General features: G+C 44.7%; 2 protein-coding genes across 5 annotated transcripts in view; one reads left to right on the top strand and one right to left on the bottom strand.

The window, feature by feature from the left end:
• Positions 1-19,782, bottom strand: part of si:dkey-27i16.2 (regulator of cell cycle RGCC-like) — a 185,406-nt gene that overhangs the window by 145,165 nt on the left and 20,459 nt on the right. The gene's annotated exons all lie outside the window — the stretch shown is intronic.
• The window catches only part of nlgn3a (neuroligin 3a), a 106,238-nt gene that overhangs the window by 82,817 nt on the left and 3,639 nt on the right, over positions 1-19,782 (top strand). For all 4 annotated transcript variants that reach the window (XM_057042888.1, XM_057042887.1, XM_057042890.1 and 1 more), the window contains one exon: positions 11,976-12,765. In XM_057042888.1, the coding sequence (XP_056898868.1) occupies positions 11,976-12,765 (790 nt within the window). The remainder of the gene's footprint in view (positions 1-11,975; positions 12,766-19,782) is intronic.

Raw genomic sequence — 19,782 nt, 5'->3', positions numbered from 1 at the left:
TTTTATTATCACACTGGACTTTAGAGATGATGCCATTTGATTCATCGGGTATTTGGGTCCTTTAAAAACTTTCTTATTTGTTTGTGTGTTGTTCCTTTTCAAAGATTTCTAGATGGAAGGATGGGTGGATGGATGGATGGATGTTGTTTGTTGTTGCTGAGAAACCTTTTTGCATACATAAACGTGCACAATCGTTACAAACCCACATGACTTCCCCCACATGAGAGATTGCTGTGCTGATATAAGCTGATTATTCATGATAGCGTGCTGAGTAATCAGCTGTATACTGCTTAAAAGTCCATTCCTGGTTTATTATTGGGAGAATAATGTAAAATAAACACAAAGATTACGTGTCATGGTGATATAAACTCATCTGAATTTTGAATCAGTTGTAGCTAAAAGGGCTTTTTTTATTTAAGCTTTAATGAATTAGCTTTTTGTCTTCCTGCTCGGCAAAACATGAGCCTGAATCCCAGATCGATAAGGAGAAAATGCGACTTTATTAGGGGGCGGAATTGTTTCATTAATATGTCAAATAAGAAAATCAATCAGAAAATGTTTCTTAAAAGTTAAGTTCAGAATTGTTCAGCGTCTGAATGACGATGTAGCCACGGGAACTAGAGGCAATAATTATCAGAGTCAGTCGGAGATCCTCACGGCCTCAGTTCAAAGAGAAATCCGCTTGAATCGAGGGTTCAAAATACCCAAGTAGAACAGACTGTACATGTTAAACGCACCACCATAGTGAAGGGGCAGCTTCTCTGTATCAACTGTTTCAATACATATATATCTAAGGCGTAGCAACAAGTCAACAGGGCCATGAAAGTAGCTAGAAGACTGATTGTACATGTATACGTATATATAGGATTTAAACAAGATAGTATAAATTATATTTGTCTAGAGAGGCTCCAGTCTTTGTGTTATTTCTTTATGTGGTGATGGAGGCTGACAATGATATACAGTATTCTGTAGTTCTGGCACCAGGCGTAGTGATGCCACCGTGAGTGTGAGCTGTAAACGAATGTCTGTGGGTGAGACATGTGTCAAATGTGGTGACATTAGTTGCTGCTGAATATGTGTTAGCTTGACATTGAGAAAATGGGGGGTGCCAGCATGCAGCCTAAGTGATAGAAGAGTGTACCCGGCATCTCAAACACGCTCACAGTCACAGTCACAGTCGCACACAGACACACCTGCGCACGTACACACACACACACACACACACAGCTGCACCGTGTCATCGATACTACCCAAACCACACATTCTTTACACACAGTGAATATGTACGTGTCGCTGGCTGTGGAAGGTCCCGACCCCAAGGATTGATTTTCATTACAGCACGGCCTGTGTAAATATTCCCCTCATGCACAGCATGACTCCACATACACATGGAAGCACAAACACCAAGGGACTGCGTGTACGTGTGAGGCAACATGGCTACAGCCAAGTGTCATTCACCATCGACAACAAGCAACACCAGAGATAATACAGTATACAAGTTTTTCATGCTGCCATATAAAAACAACCCCCAAAACAAGGGAATGCATCTATGCAGCATGTTGAACAAGTGTGATTTATTTTTCCGCTGTAAACAGCCCTGTTTAAATGAGAGAGCCCGATTAAACCCGTGTGTGGCCACTGAGGCAGAAATGCAGCTACTGGATGTCTTTCTTACCCCAGAGAGACGCCACCAGCACGGTGAGGCGTGCTCGGTATATGCACGGGAATCCGAGCCACGTCAGCTAAATTGGTGGCGCTCACCAACGCCACGCTTAAGTAAACGAGGCTGCCAGCTCAGACTTTTTGTCTCTCTGCAGTTTACTCCCCACATCACCTCTGCCAATTTGGTGGTCGAGGTGGTGAAGAAACTGTCCGCAACGGCTCGTTTGGCCTTTTCAGGGCTTGACCCGAGGTAAAAAATGACAGTGCGCTACGTGCTAAAAGTGAGAACTGTCAGGCCGCTGCAGTGGACGGAGGTTTGAGCGGAGCCCTCACTAATAAGGCATTTAGTGTACGACGGGGTTGACACGGGGGGGGGGGGGGGGGGGGGGGGGGGGGGGGGGGGGTTGAGATTGAGATGCCGTCTGTCAATCTGTTGTTTTTGCTTTCACCTGAAATTCATCATGATGCATAATTGTTCCAAACGGAGCACTTGAGAAAGAAACAAATTGGTTGTCCATTATGGTTTGTGACACTATCAATCTGTTATCAGCTGGCCCAAATTAGTTGTCACGACTAAATATCTGTGTCGTCGACACTCTTTATTTCTCTCGTTACAATATTATGCCTCCGCGTGGTGTCCCCGGGAGAGCGGCGATGGGCAGAGTTAATACAGGAGGCGGACGCCGCTGTGTGAATTTGTTGGTAAATATCAGCATAAATGTCAGCGTCAGAACTCCTTACGTGAGACAGGAATGTGTTCTGGCTTCAAGGAAATAATGGCAGTGCAGCCATATTGTGATCTCCTGAGGTTCATGTATATTTGATAGGGCCGGCCAGATGTGGCTTTGGATGTGTATCAGCCAGCATCCCCTACATAGCTCGCAGAAATTAGATTTCATCTTAGACCCCCAAATCTAATACACTGGCTTATATTTACTCCCAGTTGCAGAGCACCATAAGCCAATATGACCCAATAGAAGGGTGGCAGTGCTGTGCAAAATACAGTTAAATGAAAATGCTTAGAGCAAACTGGTCCGAAAGGCCATCTGAAGGTTCCTCACCGAGGACCTGCTCAGACTGCATGCGTCAAACCTGTCATATGGAATCAAACCAACCGTAGCCCAATAAAGGGGGAGGAAATAACATTTAAAGGTTCCGGTTTGGCTTTAGATTCCATGGAAATGAAATTGTTGTGAAAAACATCTGACACCGAGAGAAAAGGTGCGCCTCAGTTTAGCGATGGATCTGAAGAACGACTCTAACCCAGGGTGAAATATGCCGGCGTGAGTGCATTTAATTCAGCCAAATCACTTTCTGAAATCATCCCACAGCCGCTCGAATTGAGATGAAATGGTTTGCATGAGTCACCTTATGCATTGAAATGCCCACATCTTTCACGCAATGAATGCAAAGTCACAGTTAGCATGTGGAATGCCATTTTCTCCATGCAGAAAGCCTTCACCTGCCTCATATACTCTTCAGGGACAATACAGCACCCAGAGGAATTTTAAGTCTTTTCACTTTTCTATCCATTCCACCTTACACTCAATCTGCGATGACCTTCCATATTCCATCCTTCCTCTTCTCCCTGACACAACAAAAACAGATTTTGGAAGCTCCGTTCATCGATATGTCTGTCTGCTGGTCTGGCAGCGACGTATTTTGCAAGAGGCAGATGAATGCGAGGCAGCGTGCGGCTGTTATGAGGAGATTAATGGATCCTTTGGTCAAAACATTTTTAATCTCTATTACTGAAGATGTCAGCAACCGAGTGTATTCCCCTAATCAAAACAAAACAAACATCTGAATAAATTGATTCAGATTAATACCATGGCAGATCGATGCTCTGCGGTTGAATGCTGAGTTCAAAGAGCTCTTAATTGTTGGGATTTCCAGTTGGAGCAGTTTTTTTAGGAAGCCGCGGTTGAGTGGTCATATAGCAGGATATGTTTTAACCCAGTTGTCTCACCCTCCACTCACAGTAAGTGGTAGGGGTGGTAAAAGAGGCCGCCGCACTCATTGACTCGATGCAAGTTTACAGTGTGAAGCATGCGGCAGGGGAGTAGACAGCGCTCTCTTGGGATTTAATGCGACAGCGCTGCTCTATCTCCACTCCGTTCAAATGGCCACTCGCGTGCAGATGAATGCATGCCCACGTCCCTATTCAATAAATGCATGAACACAGCAACAGCGCTTTCCCCTTTTCACAGGTATTCCTACAGTTTGGGGGCTGGAATCCCATTTTTAGCGCATTTCCAGACCTTTGAGTTTTATTCTTAATCTTTCATGTGCACCCAATGAGGAGGGCGAAGCCGCCGAGACACGTATCCGTCCTATTTCCGTCCGCTGTTGCACGCTGCTTTGAATGAGGCTGAGCTTGTGCCGCCTCTGGCTGCAGGGGCTACCAGCACAGTGCGCCGGATTGAGGAACGGCGGTGTCAGACGCCACGAGAGTGGGAGACACACGGTGGCATAAGCACAGCTGGACCAATATGTTTACGCTACTGGAGCCAGCGCCGGGCCTGACACCATCATGCCTGCTAGACTGGTTAATCGACTCGGATGCTGCCACCGCTGGTGTGACCACTGACCATAAAAAGGCAGCAGTAACAAGAGGACTCATTTGAATAGGATGAGCGTGACGATTATGAAGGGAGGGTTATTAGAGCACGTTTAGGGAGATCATTACCTCTGCTTTATTTGTGATGGCTTCACATTAAAAGACTTGTTGATGCTCCCCGTCACAGGAAAAGCTGCTCCCTACTAGTTGCTCTCTGCGTGGTGCCTAATGAGCCTCTTGGATTATACCAGTGTGTGTTTGTGAATGCATATGCACAGGTAGCACTTCTGTGGGTGGCCTATAGAGAATAAATATATTAAATATTGCCTTCAGCTTGTTTTCTCTGCAGCAAGCTGGACTTCCCTGGAGAAAGGGTAGATACAGAAGATGCTCGTGTGCGGCTGAGTCGGTGTAGGCATGCTTCATGTTTGAATGAGCGCCACGCAAATTGTGGTTTTGTGTTTTCTATATTGTCTGCTACAATTGGATATAATCAAGGTCACGTACATCCATTTATGAATAAGAATAAAAAGGCTTGTATAGCCATCCACTGCTGTGCTCTGAAAAGGGCTGTGGTGAGCTGTAAGCTTCCACCCACCTCCTGCTTTTAGACAGCATGAGCGTATCCATCTTGGTTTCACCTTCCATACCCCTACAGCTCACAGCTAATTTATTTCTGCAAGGTTCTCTCTCTGTCTCTCCCTCTCTGCCTCCCTCGCTCCCTTTGCCTCTTGTCGCTCTTTCATTCTTTGCTCGACATCTCTCTGATTCCCCCCAGGGGGTGTACACCCCTTGCAATAATTTGTCACAAATGCAACTGCGCCGTCATCGCGGCTTTCCCTGTCCTAAAAAAAAAAAAAGCTATTTAACGAGGTTTAACCATCCCATCTGGCTGTCGTGGACGAGATGTCGCCAAGAATAGGCTCGATTGCCACATGTGCGACTTATGTCTTCGACCCTCCCACCGTAGACATCTTCCATCAGATTTGTACTTATAGAGTATGATACTGTTGAAGAAGGTGCACTCTGCCTGCTCACTGCTTAAAAATGATGCTCTTGGGGCATACACAAAAAAGATAAGGTACTATATAAATGGGATGTGTGAATTTTGGAAAATCAGGATTCAAATATTTGTAAAATCCTGAACTCTCTGCAGGAGCTAAAGGCACTGATCATTTCCTCTCAGCACCATGATCTAAAATCTATTTGTGGACACAGTATGAGAAGATGGAGGAAATCAGAAAACATCTTTAACAACGTGTCCCATCTAATAAGATTAGCAGAGCAGCTTTCACAGTCGTGACAGGGAGATATACACAGATAACCCTGTAATAACTCATTATTCCTCCCATTTCCACATCAACAGTGAGTCAAGGCTCGCTGGCAGTGTGTTGCTGCTGCTGCTGCTGCTGCTGCTGTTGTGCACCCACAGCTATCGGACCAATCTGGGGGGCTGCAGCTTTGTGGCATAAGCTCAGTGAATTCCATCCTAAATGCCGAGAGCAGAAAGGCTCCAGCAATAGAGGAACATAACGATGAATCCTCTGCTTTCAGTGGCTACAGCAGTAGTGAAAATGTAAAGAAAAATCGCCATGTATGCTCTGGGCATGCAGACAACAGGGGCAGATCAGTTCAGCGCACGTGCTTGCATGCATGTGTAGTCAAGAGAAAGCACTGAGCTCATCCCTTAGATACAGGGGGAAACAACTGAAGGAATATGGATGAAAGGGCATTATCTTGAGACGTGCACAGAAATAACTCGGTGTCTCCACTTGGACGTCCTACTCAGGTTCAGCTTCCTTAGCCCTGATTCAGGGCTGATAAGATGCTTCAGGGCCAGGTAGAAACTGTCGACCCAAACATCACCATAAGATCAATATGAAAAAAAGCTAAATAAAACCTGTAATGTAAATGACCACAGACACTAAGTCACTCTCTAGAAATGATGCAATCACAACAATTAACAGTTAACACCAGTCGGTTTGCACCCAATAAAACACATCCTGGTGATTGTCATGATCTGACCAGTAGTGGACTGTATGTTGTTGTTTTCTGTACAGAATTAAAGAAATTGCTAAAAAGTAAACACAGCAGTAATGTAAATTTCAGCCACTATGTGGTTTTGGTGAATTATTCTATAAATAAGCACGCATACATGTCACAATCAGATTGATGATGCAGGAGCTATGGCCTTGTTGCGTTGCACACACTGACAGCGAAGGCAGCACGTCTGTGATGATGAGGCCTGGAGTGTGTGGTATTGATCGGCTGATGTCACATGGTGATTAGCAGGAGATAGCACACTTGCATGGCTCGGATGCACATCGATCCTGGAGCCTAGGAACAGCCTGTCGATGGGGTCATTTTAATCCTGTCTCCTGCTTTAGCCTCCTGCTATTTCACATTTGCTGTCCTCTCTTGCACCTATACCTTTGCCTTTCCTCTCATTTCCTCCATTTTTTTTGGTCTTAGTTCTGCTTTTCCAGTCGGCCAGTATTCCCACCCACACCCCCTCATGGATCAAACTCTTTATCTGGCCTAAGCCACAGCCTGCAGGCAAGTAGGCAGTCTCTACAGAGGCTGGAGCAGACACACAGCTTCAAACAATATTATATAGGGCTGGCATGAAGCATGCCTCACACTGATAGATGAAAACGTTGCTCCCTTAGACACCGTTTCCATATGGACAGGATGAAAACAGGAACAGAACAGGCTTCCCAAACTCCCTGATTTAAATTTAAATGTCACCACAACAGTTCTCAGTATACACTACAAGTTTTGTAGGATAGGAATCCTTTTTTTTTCAGTGATCATGCAAAACAAAACAATTTCTGGAAGGAAGACACATTTTCTCTGGCAGCTGTCCTGCTGGATCATCTGCTATAAACTGGTTCCAGGATAAATCTGGTGTAGAGGAAACGTGGAGCCAGGTAGGAAGAGTAGCTATAGCCTTACCAGAGCAAGAACATGAATCATGCATGCAGATCATCCAGCCCTATTTTCTTGTTTTATTTTATCATCACTAAGCAAACATACTATGAATAACAGCCTTGCATGTGTTAGTGCACACACATACACGCACGCAAAAACACACACACACACGCACAATTCCTCTGCCTGGATGTTTTAGTGCTGTAACTTACAGTATCTGCATTTCACCTAAGGCTGTGCAGGAAGTATAGTCAGTAGTGACACAGTGTCTGATTCATTTGTTTTGGGGGTGAGGTCAGTGTTGCTTTAAAAAATATATATTTATATATAGAGATTTTTGTGCCAGATTTAATTTATCGGACAGACAGACAGAAAGACAAATACACACACACACACACACACACACACATACATACATAGATGGATGGATGATCACACCAGTGGAACTCATGTCATGTTTAAGTAGATGAAGCTGAGGCACTGTAGGCTGTAGCCATGGAGACAGCAGTCCTTTTTATGAATTGGACGCAAATGTATGATGAGGCTTATTTTGTGAGAAACTGTTGGCTTGAAATTCTTTTTCTAGAGAATAAACCAATTCATAGATGGGGAAAGTAAGAGCCCTGATAGAAATTAAATTTAATGAGTCAGGGAAAAACTAAGGGAAGAAGAACTGTAGTTAAAAATAAGCAATGGAAGAATGTTGGAGTGTGTCCAAGGTCTAGTTTGTGTGCAGTCAGTAGAGAAATGTTTGGGCCACTGCTGTAGTCCTGGAGCCTGCAGAGATTTACTTAGACTAAAGTGATGATGGAGGTAAGATGACTCAGAGGATTCAGGCTCCACTGAATGCAGACTTAAGTCTAATAATCAGCAGGGAGGAGCTCAGCGTGGTCCCTCAGAAGACGAGGCAGCGTGACAGCCTGAGACAGAAAAACAGCTGAGGAAAGATTGAAGGCAAATAAAAGAAGCAAGTAGAAGATCTTGCAGAAGTTACAGAAAGAAGCGGAATAGTGGGGAAAATGCATCCCTGTGACCATGTTTTTCCTGTCACTGCAGCTCTTATATGTATGAGGAGGAATTTCATAAGATTTTGGCATTATTCTGCCTCATTAGCTTAAACTTGGAAAATACTTCTAATAAATCAATCATGGGCTGAAAAATGAAGTTACTTCAAATATTCATCTGACATTGAAAGGCCTGTTTTGCAGATGTGCTGCAGTCACGGTCGTCTCGGGGCCAGACTGGTACAACCCACCGCTGATGCCTCGCAGATTTTTGCCAGCTGTTTCAGATTACAGGCGACACTCATTTATGGCTCTTCCTGGCATCATCGGCAGCAGAACATCCCTGTCCATTAACACTGACCGAGGATGCACACATGCAATAGTTCCCACGTAATGCTCGGCAGCGCTCCAAAGCCCAGCACTGTTACTCACTGTTTCGCTGCGCCGTGACGCAGCATCGGCATTAATGACGTTCATAACGGCTTGATATTCATAACGTGTGCATGTGCGTCTGCGTTGGTGCCGGTCTTTGCTCTACATGTAACGGACATTATGATGGTCATTATAACCCCAGTTCCTTATTTTGGGGTTGTTTTTCTGTTGTTTAATTTCTTATTTCTTTTCAAATCATTTCTCTCCAAAGCTCGCCACCGATCCATCACCCCTGGCGACGTGTCAATTTAACTGCTGTTTAGCAAGGGGACAGAGAGGGGTCGAGGGCAGCGGTCCACGGGGCGGAGATGGCCAGAGAGCTACGCCACAGCATTTTAGCAAGAGCCCGATGAGTGATTACCTCAGAGCCCCACTCATAATTCAGCGTGACCTCAATCTGCCATCAATGCTGCGGTTTGATGGATTTGCTCACAGTTTGAGTGTCAGGCTCTTCGCATGTCAAGCGCGGGGTGGATAATTTGAGGGCTATCTGTTGCGTTTGCAAAGTAAAACAGGCCAGGCGTGGCGGTGAGGCGGCCTGTGTCGATGGCATCTTGGGTGTCGGCGTGTAGTGGAACAAAAGACAAAACAATGTCACTAACACATGGAGATGATGCCTGCTCTTTCGCCCTATTAAGCTTCAGAACACTCTATCATTCAAAGTCCACCCAAAGAAATGTGTGCAAACCCCCCTTGGACACATATGTGCGCAGACACACGCGTCCACCTCCTGGTGTGTATAATTAGTGGATTTCCTCGGCGGGTGATGGAGCCTGCACTCTTTTCTCCCCTCTCTCTGACCTTCCCCGCTGAGCTTCCTTCCACAGTGGGATTCATCACAGACAGTTCTAATACATATTTATTGGTCCAGCGACAGTGTGTTTGATGGATTTATATGTTTTTCTGCAAACAATAGTAAAGGCTATGTCACACTTCCTCCCTCTTGTCAATGGGGGCCAGAAATAAATCTGATGCCGCCCCATGTCCAGTTTTGGGATGGGTAAAGAGTCGGGGGGGCGGGGCCTAGAGTTGCATTTGAGCCTGCTCTCCTCAATTACAGTAAAAGGATTTGATATATGTATGTCTGTCTTATCACTTTGGCAGCCGCGGAGCTGCTCTGCCTGCATACATTTGCCTTTGGCAACGTCTGATCAAAGGCATTTAGGAAGTGGCTGTGGCATGTTTTGCAGCATTGGGATTCAGGACGGACTCCCTGCACCACCGCTGGCTCTGGTGCACGACACAATCCGAGCTGAGATGTGAGGAGTGGCAACAGCGCTAAAGAGAGAGGGGAGTGGACGGGAGGGGGAGGAGGGAGGTAGGGGAGGGTGGCAGGATTAAGCCCCAGCCCCTCCTTTTTTCGCCTCTGAGTGGCCATCTTTCATCTTGCGGCTGCCTCTCTAATGCTTTCAAGTGGGTGAAACCCTCGACATCTGCTTCCGCTCCCAGGGACTCGGCACGCGCCGCCGTCCTGTGGAGATGCGCAGCCACGGGACGGCCCAACGGAGCTCGAAAGGTGACATCAAATTAGTTGGACTCTCGAAGCGGAAACAGCTACATTTGAAGAAAAAAAGAACCAAATCACATTGATCATCTTTTTCAAATTTGTTGTTTGTTTCCATGAACTGTGAGTTACCCTGACACGCACAGAGACATTTCACAGTTCACTCACCCAGACACATTAGTTCCACTTACAACTTGAGAACAAATAAATAAATAGCTCGGTAAATAAACGCTTCATCTTCGCCAAGAAGAAACGAGCCCCCCGCTGCCTCTGATTAAGACTACCAAAGTGATATATTTGGCACTTAAACTGTTTACCTCCTGAACACAAAGTCACCAAGGCTGCCACTGAGATATCACACTTGAGTGTGTCTGTAATTCCCAGCTTGCTGTTGTAATTTAAAGTTGGAATAATGTAATGGCACTGATTTATGCGAGTCATTTCAGAAGAGTTTTACTTCTCTCTGACTCTGAACATCATATTTCCGGTCGACTCCAGATGCAGACACACACACTGAGTCAAAAGGCCAAAACAAATGAGTTCATCTGTCATTTTTCCCTCCTCAACTGTTTTTGTTGCTCTTTGCAGCGTAACTCCAGTGTGAATGAATCATAAACACAGACCTGTCGCCCTGTGTTAAGCCAAATCACACCTAAATACCAGAGAGATTAAAAGGCATTTAACTGCCAATCTATTTCTATATATTACAAAAACAGGAGACTGTGGTGCTCTTTCCACTTTGGTCTCGCTTTGTGTGCCGCCTTATGAATATTTTACTTGGGTGAATATATGAGGCTCTAATCCTCCTCTGAAGGTGGAGAGTAGGAGTCGAGTTATATTTATGGCAATCCACCCACCATCTGCAGAATTTAGTGATTTTTCAGGTTTAAAAAAGCCCTTATAAATTATACTCAGAAAAATGGATATAGATGCATTTTTGTGTGTACGCGCATGTTTTGTACACCAGCTCTTGGCAACAAATTCTAACATGCAGAATGAGGATATTTCTGTGGAATAAAGACACTTTGTCCATTTTAGGGTTAAGACGCGGTCCTCAGTTTAACTAAGGTTCTGTTTATGGTGAGGTCAATGTCAGTGGGTGTCCTCACAAAGACAGAAAGACAAACGCGTTTGTGTATAAGTGTGTCTGCAAGACATCAAAAAGAGAGCATCAGCTGCAGACGACATGCACAAATAAATATGAATAGTCTTTCTCACCCCAAACTCATCAAATATTGAAGACTGGTGTGGCCACAGGGTATCACTTTACCCCCCTATTTTACTTTTCTTGAGAAAGCTGTTTTAAATTGGGGTTTTTGCGAGGGTTTTTACAATGATGATGGTCGCACTTTCAGATTATTATGTGATATTGCACCCCTGGATATTAGGTATTGATGTAGAAGCAAAACGTTTCTCATCTTTTGATACCAAAAAAGACAATTTTCCAGTCTTCCAATCAGGGAAGGTGAATTTCGAGTTGTGTTTCCATTATGGGTCATTAATATAAGCGGTCCCTAGTGCAGCCTGTTCTCCAGACAAATGTACACAGATGATTACTGAAAGAATGTATAGAGATGGATGGACGCAGAGAAGAGAAGATGATCGAGTGCTGATTCTCTTTTCTGTCTACAAGCTGTCTGTGAGAACAGACCATCTGCACATTTATTATCATGGCCGGGATTCCATTATTGTTCTGTGTGGCAACAAGGACTTGTTCTGCCGGCCCTTTGTTATTCTTATCAGCTGTGCAACTGACAGTCCCTTTTTGATCACACCAGCAACCAAATTCAAAACGATGGTTCAGTGTAATGCAATAGGGAATTATTCTCTGCTCGTAAGACTAAAGTCCCTTTGTACCTTTTCTTTCTGTGTCCTTGTGCAGGTCTGTTTCACAGAGCCATCATTCAGAGTGGGTCGGCCCTATCCAGCTGGGCAGTTAATTACCAGCCGGTCAAGTATACACGTCTCCTGGCAGAGAAGGTTGGCTGCAACGTTCTGGACACCTTAGACATGGTGGACTGTCTGAGGAAGAAGAGCTTCAGGGAGCTGGTGGAGCAGGACATTCAGCCCGCTAGGTACCACGTGGCCTTTGGACCTGTAATTGATGGTGATGTGATCCCAGACGACCCCGAGATCCTGATGGAACAGGGCGAATTCCTCAACTATGACATCATGCTGGGAGTCAACCAGGGTGAAGGGCTGAGGTTCGTGGAGAACGTGGTGGACTCTGACGACGGCGTGTCTGGGAATGACTTTGACTTCTCTGTGTCAGACTTTGTGGACAGTCTGTATGGGTACCCGGAGGGAAAGGACACTCTGAGGGAGACCATTAAGTTCATGTACACAGACTGGGCCGACAGAGACAACCCAGAGACCAGGCGGAAGACACTCGTGGCTCTGTTCACTGACCACCAGTGGGTTGAGCCATCGGTTGTGACAGCTGATCTCCACGCTCGCTACGGTTCGCCTACGTACTTCTACGCCTTTTACCACAACTGCCAGAGCCTGATGAAGCCAGCCTGGTCTGATGCTGCCCATGGCGATGAGGTCCCCTATGTGTTTGGCATTCCTCTGATTGGGCCCACTGACCTTTTCCCCTGTAATTTCTCTAAAAATGATGCCATGCTCAGTGTTGTAGTCATGACCTACTGGACCAATTTTGCCAAGACTGGGTGAGTAAATTGAGTGAATCCTGTTGCTTATTTGTTTTATAGATATAGAGGCTACTGTCCACCGACACAGAAGTGTAGAAAGTACAAATGTATCGGTCCTGGAACACTGCTTGGTATTAACCATGTCGATGTACTTCCATCAGTGAAGAATTAGCAAGTAAGCTTAATGAACAAGATCTATATCAAAATGTGGTTGTTCACCTCACATGTGGTTGGCAAAGATAAAGTCTCCTCCATGTCTGTGGGAGCAGTGACTGAAGTGTAGCAGGTCAATTACTCAATAACACATGAGAGGCAGGGAAGCAGTTTCTAAATGAGCTAAACGCCATGATTAGTAAAACCAGTGATGTCAGTCTCAGTTTAATTAACAGTCTAAATAGGACAGTATGGGAAAAACAAACTCGCCAATGCTGGACAGAGAGGGCCATTTTTTCTGCAGCACATGATTTATTCAGCAGACCATCATGAGACTTGGCCCGTAAACCTGAGACATATCAAATCTAAGGAAGATTAAATGTTCTTCCTGAATCTGTGTGCTATGGTTTTTGTGCTTGGCTGAGTGTTTGGGGTGAGCATGTGTGCACATGGCTGCCTGTCTTCCTGAATATCTCAGACTGTGTGTGTGCTTGTGTGTGTATGTGTGTGTATTCTTCCTGGAAACACTACCTGCACTCGATTATATGAAGACCGAAAAGATGCAGAGACTTATCAGGGCAACATGTCAAACTCTGTCTTGCAGCAAAATCGATTTCTTTAACACGGACCCAGTCGATCTCATGTGCCCTAAGTGACTCCCGCTCCCAAAATGCTCAATTTCACCCCCTCCCATTGCTCAACCTGGCCATTTTGTAAGGCTACCTCTGACCATTTTTAACATCTGAAATTTAATTTGACGACCACCGTTACCAGAGAGGTATTGATCGGGTTCAGGACAGGCTGCAGTCTGAAATCTTGCTCTGATTTTTATCTGTCTCTCTCTCATCCGGTGTCCAATCACGTGGCATTTACATCCATTCCACTGGGCAGACGTACTGCAGTGCATTCTTGAACTGGCAGACTGGTGCAGATGGAGCGATATCAGCTGTTCCTGGTCCTGAAGGAAGGATGCTGAAGTGCGCTGCTCAGACAGACCAGCTGTCTCTCTGAGAGTCGTCGCGTTTCAACACATAATCTCCAAGGTTCAGCTGTAGCCATTTCAGATCTTTCTCTCTATGAATGTTATATGGTTATATGGTCACATGCGTTTGACCTTAATGAGAAAGGACAGAGACGTTAAGGGGGGGAAATAGTCAGTGCTGAATCACTCTTCACTTGCATCTAAACATGACAGTGAATTAATTGTGACGATTGCGGTCCCTTTATCTCATCCACAGCCGCTTACTAACATCAACCTTAGTCAGTCTTAGAAGGCAAAACAACACTTTCATTTTTACAGCAGAGTCCATTTGAGCACTGCAGTGTCCTGCAGGACAGTTGAGACTTAAAGGAGATTTCATTTTTCTTGATTCTCACTTGCATTTTACATGCGCTATAGGGTGGAGTCTGACTTTATCAGTTCACAATTAGGCTTCCACAAAGCTCTGGATTAGACGGCAGGATTATATAAAATTCCGTTAGTTGTTAGAAAGGTCATTTTAATCCAACCCAAGTGGAGGAAGGTATACCAATAAGTTCTCTGGGGACATTCAAGATGTAAAATATTTCCCGTAGATTTCCAAGTTCAACCTCCTCATTTAGACTGCACCAGGGAAACTAGATCTCTCCACCAACACCTCCCAGCTCAATCTGGCTCAACACAGCCATCACTTTAATTAAGGCACAGTTGAATTGCCTTTGCCTTTATGGACCGCCCAACAAGCGCCGTCCCTCTCTGTAAAGCAGCTCCCTCTCTCCCGTCCAGATGTTTGTAATGAACTGACCCAGATTGCACTTCCGGCCCACTCTGTAAATCAGCTGTAGAAGCATGTGTGACATGATGCTGAGACACTTGGGCTGCATGTCCACAGTGTATCATAGCCGTGTTCACCCCAAAGCTCTTCCCATCCCTGGCGCTCATGTGTCATCTTTACAGGGCAAATCCCTGCCCATGCCCCCCACCCCCCCCCCCCCTCTCTGTCCGTGTTTGTGAAGTTTAAAAGCATACAGAGAGTGCACGCTGTCAAATCTTCTTAGTGTGTGCATGTGTGTGTGTGCGTGTGCAGTGTGAGGCTGTTCATTCCTGAGAGTTTAGGATGTTTTCAGAGGCTGAGGATTTACTCAGTCCTGATTTTGTTTCTCTGCAGCATTTGTTTTAATGTCAGTATTTTCTTTTTCTTTTTTAAATACCCACAAAGTAAATATATGACATTACTGGAACAAATCTCTAAAGCTTTGAGATCTAAGAGGAAAAAATTCTATTAACACTAAATATATGGTTCTAATGTAGCCAGCTGTAGAAGTTGCATAAAGGAAACCTGTGCACACCCCTATACATGACCCTTACGTTGACCTCTCCAGATGTACATGTCATGCCAACAGTTGTGACTGATCCACTCATTAACTATAGATTTTCTTCGAAGTATTTCCATTTTATTTCCCTGCTGATCAATTACGCAACCTGCTCCAATAAGTCATCTAATATGGACACATGTCTTCATCAAAGCATTATATATGCTGCCAGAGAGCTTAGTGGAAAATGAATATATACATCAACTGCTCATCATCGAGAGCATGTGGGTGTAAGCGCCGAGTCAAATCAGCTTGGTGTGTCCTATCCCATCCATCTATATTTGTCATTTTCAGACATTCGCATAAACAAATCTCAGATCTCCTGTTAATAGTGATCAGTCATTTTGTCATAATTGCACTTAGCTGTTGTTGTTTTTTTAAATGGAATTTTTACTTGCAAGCGCAAAGAGGCATATGAAGCCCTGGCCGAACTGTCCGCACTCAAGCAAAAAGTCAGAAATGATCAATCATCGTGTGTCATTAATTCTGTAATTCAGTAGTTTGGTCCATCTTCTCGGTTGCTGCTTCTCTAGATGCTCATTTTCCTTCTGCGTATTCGCTGAGAAACATTCCGTTTCAGATCTTGTTACAGTAGTTTAGGAGCGGAGTTGAACCTTCTTTTCTCTTCCTTGTGTCTCAGCCCACTGTCCTACAGACTGAGCTACCTCCGCCAATATTTTATACAAAAAGAAATTAAACTGTTTTACACACTTGAAACATGCAGCACCATCATTAGAGACGATAGCGCCCTATCAAACCACAAAAAAAAAAATCTAAATTTAACACATATCAAGAATTGGCAAATTCACTACACTGTGAAGGAAACCTCTAGATACCAACTACTTCATTAAATCGGTACTCAATTGGTGGAAGATGTGTAGTCAATATCCTAATTTGCATTGGAGAAGGTGAAGAGGTGGTGTGGCCTGTTGAGGGGTCTGTTTGCAATTGATCCACGCTGCGTGTTGAATGTAATGAGGGCGACACGGAAGAGCAAAGCAGGTCTGCGTCGTGCATCTATAAATAAGCAGTAGCTGGATTTAAAGAGTAATAGATGCCAGAAATATGGCAATCTGGTTGTGGCACGCGAGCAGAATGCTGCTAAAAGTCAGCCACGATGCAGGGACTCTGCTGAGGGAGGTGTTTTGCTACCTGTCATTCATTCTCTAACAAATCAATAGCGGTCGTAGAAAGTGCGGTGTGGGAGCCGTGTCCTCTAACACTTCTGCACGACCCAAAGTCACAGAGCCTTGGTCCGCATCACTTAGCCCACTGAACCAAAGTCTACCATTAGATATGAACCACACATCAGTCCGCCCTCCGCCCCAGCAGGAGCCCGCAAGAAGGGTAAAAGAGCACGCAGTGATAATTTGCCTTCCCGGCACAGGCCCCAACGCCCCCACCACGCCGAGACAATGTCGACAAACACTGAGAATAATTCTTAAAAAATGAAAGCACATTGCCTGCAGAGAGAAAAGAGTTCTGCGTTCTGTCGGAGTTAAAAATTACAATTAGCTGCTTACTTTGTGTTACCTGATAAACAACTGCAGGGGATGAATTAGTTACACAAGAACAAGTGAGGAAAACAGGCTTCTGCTCTGCAGCTTGGCAAAAGGCGCATCGGTGCCACAGATTTAATGCACGCTTCCTGGTTTGTATTGAGAAGCTATCTATACTCCGCTCAGGATTCTGAGACCTTGAGTGTAGTGAAAATAGATTCTTGTCTTCTGCCTTAGGGCACCTAAATGTGTCTTTTTAGATTTGGTGATGGCTAGGTCTATGATCATTCAAGCGCTTCAAATTACATCAGGACGAAAAGGGGAAGGAGGTACATGGGAAATGGAAAAAAGAAAGAAAATGATATTCATTCTCCTCTTATCTACCTTTTACATCGGCGCTTCCAGACAGTGCTTGGAATTGGTAATGAGTGCAAACTCTCCGTTGCCGCTGTGTTTGAGTCTGTCAGCCTGCGTTTAGCAGGAGAGCATTCCAGAACACGCGGAAGCCTTTGTCTTCCACCTGGAGAGCCTCATCACCGCCACTAGTCTGCTCAAGTGGTCCACTGGTGCGACCCCGAAGGCCATCACACCCCAACGCAGCAAACGTGCAAAGACCGGCTGACCTGAGAACGAGCACCCAGTCAGTCAAGACAAGTAGGCAAACAAACAGGCCTGACAAAACAAGGCTAGCAGAGGTCAGCAGGTCATTGGCGAATGTGCTGGTTTATTGTTCTCTGGCCATGAGAACACATCAGAGGGACTCTGAAAGCCAATTTAAACATCTGCTTTTATGGGTGTAATAATCCCTCTGGCCTGCCTTCATATGCAGCTCCAATGAGCGCCCAGATTAAGTGGTGCAATGTGCGAGCTGCTAGTTTGAAGATCTCTGCTGCACAAGGCCAGGTAATCACAACTGAGAGCTTTAGTTTTGATTTTCAAAAAATAAATAAAAACATGAATGCACTTCTCCCAAAAGGTTTAATCCATATAAGATTTTTAGGCATCAGATTTTCAGAAAACTTTCTTTTTAATTTAAATATGCAGCATGATAGAAACAGAGAGAGGAAGCTTGATTTTTTTTTAAGCATTTTTGGGGCCTGTATCATAGCTGTAAGCTGTAGTCTCTGCTGGCTTCAGATGAGCTCATATTGAATAAATATTATAATATATTAAATAAATAGAGCACGCAAACCCTAATCACATACTGTCAGAGCTCACTGTAGCAATTAAGGCACTTCACACTGTAAAGGTTTTATTTACTCATTATTCATGCTGCTTTGTCCTTTTTTGTTCCAGACAGAGTCAAAACCCATGACGCCCAGTTTTTCAGTAGAAATAGCAAAGATTTCTGCAGGATTAGTGCCCCATCCGCAAAAAACTGGCAAACATTTCACCTTAACTGCGAAATATTTCCAAGAAATCATGACCCAGTTACTGACGATGATCCTGAATGCAAGTAGGATGATTCATGATGGTTCTTATGGGCTAAAACAGCTGACAAAGCTAATGAAGCTACAGTCGGTGATGTTTGCCAAGGAAACCATCTTTAGTATTTAAGTCCTGCCTGTCACAAGTCTGAGGCTCCTGTCCATGAGCACTATGTGTTGATAGCTGTTCTACATGATCCAGCAATCCACAAAAGCTGTGGATTATCTTCACTAAGCGGGTTTTGTTTCCTGGAATTCTGGACATTATTGATAGGTTTTTGTTTGTTGTTTGTTGTCGTCCCTTTTAAAAGCAAAGCGCTTAGAAAGCATTATAAAGTTTGCGCAGTGCCCATGTCTTCAGTACAAATAGGGCAGGACAACCTGGAAGAACCCATCATAGCACCGATTGCCAGTTCAGGCCACAACTTTAACATCAGCACGCAGCCCAAAGTGAAGCAGTACGGGTAGAAAATGTTCTAAGGAATGGAGCCTATTTACTATTGACTTTGCAACAATTACCCAAGCATGTGTGTGTGTAATTAGATAAGGCAGCCAGTTGTTCTCTAATGCTGCAAATCAAATTAACTAAAGATGGCACATTGATTTCTTTGTGTTCCTTAAATTATTCATCTTCACTTGCTCTGAATCCACCAGCCAGCCACCAGAGCCTTTCTAACCCCTCCATGCTACTGCTCCATGCTCCCTGCACACACTGATTGCTTTCCAAGATTTAGCCAAGTACCTTTTCATTTTTTTTTCTCAGTTTTGTGTTTCTCTGTTTTTTATCAAATTGACTCTCAGGCCTGTGGAAAATGCTGGAATACCTATTTTAAGGCATCTTTCTGAATGTTGTCCTTATGGAGATGGAGGATGATATGGCTTCACCGGCGTGTGACAGCATGCACAAGGCCGCTGTGAGGATTCCTGAAGCATGCAGGTTGCAGCCGCCTCTGCCATCGCTGCATCGACGCCATGTTCTTTGGCATGTTGTGCACAGGGAGATCAATATGACCTTACCTCCACTACTCACTCCTTTGAAACTTAATTACTGATATTCAGCTACAAAGTCATCATCGTCTGGCTGTCAATATTCATTGGGGATCATTACGGGCCTAATAAAAAAGGTTATTTACGTGCTGCTCTGCTGACACTGGGCCAAGACCAAAGATTCAGCTCCAACCATCTCAATTTGCTTCACATACTCTCTCTTTCTCTCTCTCTCTCTCTCACTCCCTCTTACCTCTCCCAGAAGCACTGACCTGAAAAAGCAAAATTGACAGCGTAGAAATTAAAAGGGGAGAGGATGTAGGGTGAGATCTGCAGCATTATTTCTCTCGGCCTTGTTTGAATGTTTCCAGCCAGAGCAAAATAAAATCTCCAAATACGAACTCCACTCGCCACTGGCGTCAGTGTCGGGGCCGCAGAGGGATATTTCATGACATTTACGGAAATGTCTCACGGAGTCGTGCTTCCTCACAACAATTCAGCTTTAACTCCTCCATCCCAGCAGCAATTATGGTGTGCTGGTGTTTGCAGCTGTGCCAGTGTCAGTCCTTTAAAAGAGGCAAAAGAAACAGCTTGAACGAAGACAACAGAACTTCCAA

The sequence above is a fragment of the Takifugu flavidus genome, chromosome 9 (genome assembly GCF_003711565.1).
Source record: "Takifugu flavidus isolate HTHZ2018 chromosome 9, ASM371156v2, whole genome shotgun sequence".
NCBI lineage: Eukaryota > Metazoa > Chordata > Actinopteri > Tetraodontiformes > Tetraodontidae > Takifugu > Takifugu flavidus.
Note: the sequence above shows the minus strand (reverse complement) of the source record. Positions and strands in the feature narration are given on the sequence as shown.